We start from the raw sequence: 7,652 nt of genomic DNA, 5'->3' as shown, positions 1-7,652 counted from the left end.
GCTCCTTTCACTCATGCTTGTGGCTCGTACACAGGCAAGTGGAGTACATGATAGAGAAGGTGTCATAAGGAGATTGCAAAACAGGCATGCGCTAGAAGGGAATATGTGGTAGAATAAGGTCAAAAGAAGCCAATGCCTGAGGAGGAAGGAGGGGGGGGGGGGGGGGGAAAGAGAGAACCTCAGCATGCATGGATTTAGAATCTGTGTTGGTTGACTGCTCTCATACTCAAAGAAAGTGCCCATTTAGCATCTCACAAAAAAGAACCAAGAATTTTGGCTGGTGAGCCCACTCATGGTCTGGAAGGATAGTCATCACCAGACTCCCCTCCTTGGAAGTATCTGCACGTGTTTAACACTCATAGGATGCTCTTCCTGCCTCAGTGAAGATTACAGGTACCACTTAAGAGTTGGAATTACAGTAGAACCTCAGTTTCACAAACTCCAATCTTACAAATGACCAGTTATACAAACCATTTATCCTCAAGGGGTGGAGAGAAGAGCACAGTCTCACTAAACCTGAAATCCAGGCATGTAATTGTGAGTGAGTGCTGCAAGCCCATTATTCATTTGCCTCAGCAGGTGGGAAAGAGGTGGGTGAAACTTGGACTCTGCCCCAAACATGCCAGCCAGCTGAAGGGGCACTTGAAAGGTAGTAATTTGCTATTGTCCAGGACCAAATACAGCCGGGAACAAGTAGGAAGAAATCTGGCTTGAGGCATAATTGCTACCTTGCACCCTCCAGTCTAGCCCCTACATAATTAGTAGGGCTGTTAAGCAATTAAAATTAATTGCAATTAATTGCATTGTTAAACAATTTATTTAAATATTTGAGGTTTTCTACATTTTCAAATATATCGATTTCAATTACAACACAGAATACAAAGTGTACAGGACTCACTTTACATTTATTTTTGATTACAAGTATTTGCACTGTAAAAAACAAAAGGAACAGTATTTTTCAATTCACCTAATACAAGTACTATAGAGCAATCTCTTTATCATGAAAGTTAAACTTACAAGTTTAGAATTAGGTACAAAAAAACTGCATTCAAAAATAAAAAATTAAAACTTTTGAGCCTACAGTCCACTCAGTCCTATTATTCAGCCAATTGCTGAGACAAACAAGTTTGTTTACATTTGCAAGAGATAATGCTGCCCACTTCTTGTTTACATCACCTGAAAGTGAGAACAGGCATTCTCATGGCACTGTTGTAGCTGGCGTTGCAAGATATTTACGTGCCAGATGCACTAAAGATTCATATGTCCCTTCATGCTTCAACCACCATTTAAGAGGACATGCATCCATGCTGATGATGGGTTTTGCTCAATAACAATCCAAAGCAGTGTGGATCAAGGCATGTTCATTTTCATTATCTGAGTCAGATGCCACTAGCAGAAGGTTGATTTTCTTTTTTGGTGGTTCGGGTTCTCTAGCTTCCACATTGGAGTGTTGCTCATTTAAGACTTCTGAAAGCATGCTCAACACCTCGGCCCTCTCAGATTTTGGAAGGCACTTCAGATTCTTAAACCTTGGGTCTAGTGCTGTAGCTATTTTTAGAAAAATCACATTGGTAACTTTTGTGTTTTGTCTAATCTGCAGTGAAAGTGTTCTTAAAATGAACAAGATGTGCTGGGTCGTCATCATCCGAGACTGCTATAACATGAAATATATGGCAAAATTGGGGTAAAACAGAGCAGGGAACATACAATTCTCTCCAAAGGAGTTCAGTCACAAATTTAATTAATGCATTATTTCTTTAACAAGCGTCATCAGCATGTAAGCATGTCCTCTAGAATAGTGGCCGAAGCGTGAAGGGGCATTTGAAAGTTTAGCCTATCTGGCACAAATACCTTGCAATGCCGTCTACAAAAGTGCCATGCAAATGCCTCTTCTCACTTTCTGATGACATTGTAAATAAAAAAGGGCAGCATTATCTCTTGTAAATGTAAACAAACTTGTTTCTCAGTGATTGGCTGAACAAGAAGTAGGACTGAGTGGACTTGTAGGCTCTGAAGTTTTACATTGTTTTGGTTTTGAATGCAGTTATGTAACAAAATCTACATTTGTAAGTTGCACTTTCACAACAAAGATTGCACTAAGTACTTGTATGAGGAATTGAAAAATACTATTTCATCATTTTTACAGTGCAAATATTTGTAATAAAAAAGACTATATACTTTGATTTAAATTACAACAGATATATATATGAAAATGTAGAAAAATACCCACATTTAGTACATTTCAGCTGGTACTCTATTGTTTAACAATGCGATTAAAACAGTGATTAATCATGATTAATTTGAGTTAATCGTGTGAGTTAACTGTGATTAATCCACAGCCCTAATAATTAGATTATAGGTAATATAATGAAAGTGAGCCAGGACTCTTAGTTAGAGCCAGTGAAAATTTAAATCGCTGAAGAATCCACACCAAGAGGGCAGTCCCTCAGTTTGTTCTTGGTATCTCTCTAGAGAGCCATATAACATTGGACTTAACCACCTCTGTCCCACAGGACTATCCTTTTAGTCAAGCAATGTGACAATTAGTTCAGAAGGTATTTGATAATCATTGTGGGTTGGGGTGGTTGAGTCCTTCCACAAGTGTATTGGAATTTGTTCCAGTTGTACCACATTGTCAATCTGCTAATGACGGTCAGAAAGTTCCGGTTCTTGCTGGACATTCCTAGGATTAGTTATTTGGCAGCCTTTCTACTTCTAGTAATCTGGTTTGCAGTAGCCTAGTTGAAAGACAGGCTGTCATTTTTCAAATGAGTACTGTGAATCTTTAGTCTTATTTTAAAGTACTACATAATGTAGAAAAAAATTGCCCACTCTTGATTATCTGTGGGATATGTGGACTCCACAATCTTATGTAGATATTTATTCTTGGGAGAAAACTAGGACTCATTGCACAACTGTTTTTCCCCACCAAATTTTTTGATAGTAGCCTGCATACAACAACATCAGTTGGGGAACCACAGAGGCACAAGCCATTGGTACAAATGAAATATATTGTAATAAATGCAATTTTTGCTTGGTTCAGCCAAACAGGACAGTAAATATCCTAACCGACCATAACACTGTATCAAAGTACCGATAGAATTGCTATTTCTTGCTCAAACTAATACAACGTTCTACAGTTTACTGATTGTAACACCTAAAGATTCAACACAATGAGTCAGAGACCTGTACTTTTTCACTACATAAAATTTATTTTGATAAAAAAGTAGAACCAGTTCCTATTTTTAATCATAATTTATTAAACCAATCTGTGTTTTGTAGAATATACACTTTAGCATTAAGACAATTTCAATGAAATGACTATCTACAAAAATGAGTTTGATTGTTTTATTTTTCATGTCACCATACATGAACAAATGAAATTCATGTCTCATGAAAACATGTTTTACTCAGTATCTTTAAAAATGTACAGTTTAATAACCACTGCTATGGTCTTAGATTTTCATATTTTTATTTCAAAAATAAAAGTCAGGTATTTTACTGCTGTATTTGTTACAGCATTAACTTAAACCATCCTACACAAAGTAAAAGTGTTGGAATAGGCATGCAGGCAACTTCTCATGTTGTCACATACCTTACATGTATCTAATGAGACACAGAAGCGGTGCATATTCATTTGCATTTTTCCAAAGACTAAAATATTTACTGATGTAAGCAGAAAGCAACATCTTTAAAAACAAAACCAGTTCAAATGGCACAAAAAGTTAGCATTTGTATAAATAACTGGAGTTCCTGATTATGGAAGCAGGTACAGGGGATTCCAGTATTTTCCTTAGGGCTTTGCTCTTTGAAAGAATACCTGTATACAAAAAAAAGAAAAAAAACAAACAAAAAAAAATACCACAATAGTATTTATATACAAGCCTTGCTAAAGCTTGAGGAAATGCAGATTATACATATTCATAGTCTGGTTAGAGTTAATGTCTTTACACTAATATGTGCACATTAATTTGAGGGGACTGATTGTCTCCCTGAAGCTCAACACAGAAGTGGTTCCATCTAAAAATCTATTGATGGTGGTACTCAAACTTTTTTGCAGTACAGAACAGCTATGATGAAGGGAAGTATTATACATATTTTAGAACCATGGCAGTTATGCCCTGTCTAAGTTATCAATTTGATACATAAGCCAAATGGATACCATCTCATTGGATATATGACCAAAGAAATCAAATGACAATTTAATAGTGTTTAAGTTGTTTGGAAGGGGAAAAAAAAGACCATTTTTAACTTTGCTGGTTACTTGCAGGTTGCAGTACACAAAACATCCATAGAATCATTTTGTTAAGTTAGAGCACCAGAGATATGTTCTCACTTGCCTTCAAATCACTATCATAAATCAGTGAAATATGTACATTGTAATAAGGAAACACACTGTACTTAAACTTACCTTTAAGTAATTTTTAAAAACTTTAGCATCAGGCTGCTGAAGTGCTTGACAAAACTCCTGTAAATGAGCAATGAGAATTAATATTTAAATACATTGTAGCTAGATGGATAAACAAAATAAGTGCTTGAGATGCAATGAGTAACAGAAGTTCATATTTTCCCCACTATGCTCTTTCCCCTCCCCCCCACCACCCTTTTCTTTAAAAGAAGAGGTAAACTATGCATTTTACTGGCCACTAAGGATGAATCATAGGTTTTGGCTCCCCTCAGATATGCTTCAGAGGAGAACAGATGTTTACAGTTTTTAGCAATCTATTTTACATTTTGAATGATAACAGAGAAGCATGGATTGGAGGACTGAAGTCAAGAGGTCCATGGCTCTAAACTTGCCTTTGCATGACTTGTGGCACTGCAGTAATGTTATCTCCTGTTTCTCCTTAAAGTTTAATCAGGATAACACCTACCTCCCTAATTTTGTACAGTACTTTGAACATGTAAAGCATTACATGTGTTAAGTATTGTTAATATGAGTATTTCAAGATAAAGAGTCATTCTGTCCTCGCTCTGTGGCATAATTCCTGACAAAGCAGTTACAAACTTGGATCAAAGGGTAACGTATGGATATGCAAAAAGCCTTCCTTTATCTTCAGTATAAATTATCACACAAGTATTATTTATGCTGTTAAGTCAACTGATTTCACAATTTAAGTCACACTATGATGGTAAATACTATCTTCCAAAGAAGCAGGTCTGACCGCTTCAACCTCCAAGTTCACTCACAGATCAGAATTGAGATCCTCTATTTCTACTTGGCACTCAACGTCTAATCAAACTAGTTCACCCAGATAACATTTAGTGTATCTTTTAAAATGCCCTAATCACATTAACTGTTGAAACAATCAAGCTTGAAAAAATACTTTAATTGTTGAAAACACTGTATCTCTTGTCTATTTTTAAGTGCAAGAATTCTTGCAATGTACAAGAACCTTGTACATTAGTAAGACCAAAAACAATACAGAAAATTGATGCATTGAATTAATGCGACCTTTAATATAAAAATATTTCTGTACCCATTTTTATAAAATCAAAATTCCTTGTACTTTAATTTCTCAGATTTAAGTCTTATTAAAAAGAAATGATGGCTATGAAATGTTTATTTTTATTACCAATATAGTAGTCACTTAAACTAGACTAGCACTTGTAATAAGATCTATAGCTATATAGTTTTTATTCCAGAGATCTGAACTGTGGAAACATTCACAAATACTCAACCAAAATAATACTTAGGAAGCACAAGTACTTCTAAGTATACATCAGTATCTCTGAGGGCAGAACCAGACAAAGCATACTAAGATGACATCTGGGCAACTCTAAAGGGGCTAAAATATTTTTTCAGTTGCCTATTCTGGGCAAATATCTTCACAAACACAAATGTTAACATCTTGCGGGTATCAAAATACTTGATTATTGGTTTCAGATGCATCTCTTGCTTCAGTCCTCCATCTAAATAAGTTTCCACCCAGATTCGTTTGGAAAACTGGCTGCATGACTATAATTAATCTTTTACACTGGACTGAGGATCTAATGACAGACATTTTCTGAGGGAATGCTTTAAATCACTGAGTTTAAAGGCACTATGTTGGTATTTGTACTGCCAACTTGTGGATAGTTTTCCCGTATGCTGTATTTTAATTAGGGATGTAAAAGATTAAACGGTAAGCATTAGGCTTACCGGTTAACCAAACTTAATCGTTAACCCCAGCCAAGCTGTGCCAGGCCCCATGGAACTTCCTCGGTTAACCAGTTAAACTATATAATTTTAATCGTTTAACCGGTTAACTTTAACTGATGTTTACATCCCTAATTTTAATAATAATCTTTTTGTCATGTTGTTTTAGTACTACATAGCAATTGTGTGAAAAGTAAAACAGGAAAAATTAAGCTTACCAACACAACTTTTGATATTGTCTTCAGTTTTCACTTTTAAATATTTGAAATACCAACTAGAAAAGGTTCCTACCTGGATTATTTCAGGAGCTACCTGCAGTGAAGGCAGATATTCTTGCTGAAGATAGTGAATGCATTCATGGCCCTGGAAAAGATATCAGACCACAATTTTGCTTGGTCAAATGTAGCCTTATAAATTAACAATAAAAGCCATTAGGGATAGGTTTTAGGGTATAAGATAGTTTTGGCCCTTCATGGAGAAGGTATCAATAGCAACAGTAGTACTCCAAGTAGCAAGTTTTATGTATTATAAGTAAGGATACAATTTAGTCACGGAGGACCCAGATTCTGAGACTTCACCAGACCTCCTTGACTTTAGCTGTCAGTGGCAGGGCCAAAACCAGGGCCGCCCCGCCTGCCCCCCACACCCCTTGCAGCTGCGGCCAGGGCCACACGTTCCCCCACTCCTTTTGCCTGTGCCAGAGCTGGGGCTGTGCTCCCGACCCACAGTGGTGGGGATGGGTCTGTCAGTCCCCCCCCATAGGGTTCCCGCTGTCATTCCTTCCCCAGCCCTCTTCCCCTGTTATTTTTAATAAGAAGAAGTCAGGACAGGTCATGGCTCCTGTGAATTTTTGTTTATTGCCTGCAACCTGTCCATTACTTTTACTAAAAATAACCATGACAAAGTCTTTACAACAACTTATAATTAAGGTTAAGTAAAAGATTTCTCCAAGTTTCAGCATTAGTTATAAAGTTAATAACCCCATTATATTTTAGTTTCATTTGTTGCATAGACTAAAACATGCGCTTTTAAAAAGAAACCCGGCTGAATTAAAACTGCAAGAGTAATGAAAGTTAAATGTTATGATAGCCATTTTAACTAGATGGACCTTAGGGCCTCCGTTTTGTCATACTTCACAACTCAGAAGTGTGCCGCATTAAGAGGAAATATATGCCAGCACATTTACCACACTATAGCTCCACCTTAAGTTACTGCTCCCACTAATGACAAAACTCGTTGGTTTCAGAATGATTGAGAAATTCAGCACCCAGATGTACTCCTAGAGACTGATAGCTGGTAGTCATCGCTGTAAAAATCTTCTAAATGTATGCTGTTTTGTTAGGGCAAATGACATATACATGTAATGTTACCAGGGATTTTGTGGCCATTTACCAAAAAAGGTACCTCCAATTCACTTATTAGCCCTGTAGCTGGAACTTACAATTTTGTTTGTTTGTGAGGTATAAGAAATAGAATCCAGATAATTCTCTCATATCTATGTTGGCTTTGCAGC

General features: G+C 36.6%; 1 protein-coding gene across 2 annotated transcripts in view; it reads right to left on the bottom strand.

Moving 5' to 3' along the window:
• Positions 1 to 3,240: 3,240 nt before the first annotated feature.
• The window catches only part of XPOT (exportin for tRNA), a 64,215-nt gene continuing 59,803 nt past the window's right edge, over positions 3,241 to 7,652 (bottom strand). For both annotated transcript variants that reach the window (XM_034770554.1, XM_034770563.1), the window contains exons 23-25: positions 6,431 to 6,502; positions 4,412 to 4,468; positions 3,241 to 3,820 (exon numbers count right to left, since the gene is read on the bottom strand). In XM_034770554.1, the coding sequence (XP_034626445.1) occupies positions 3,794 to 3,820; positions 4,412 to 4,468; positions 6,431 to 6,502 (156 nt within the window). In that variant the 3' untranslated portion in view covers positions 3,241 to 3,793. The remainder of the gene's footprint in view (positions 3,821 to 4,411; positions 4,469 to 6,430; positions 6,503 to 7,652) is intronic.

Source organism: Trachemys scripta, chromosome 1 (assembly GCF_013100865.1).
Source record: "Trachemys scripta elegans isolate TJP31775 chromosome 1, CAS_Tse_1.0, whole genome shotgun sequence".
Lineage (NCBI taxonomy): Eukaryota > Metazoa > Chordata > Testudines > Emydidae > Trachemys > Trachemys scripta.
Note: the sequence above shows the minus strand (reverse complement) of the source record. Positions and strands in the feature narration are given on the sequence as shown.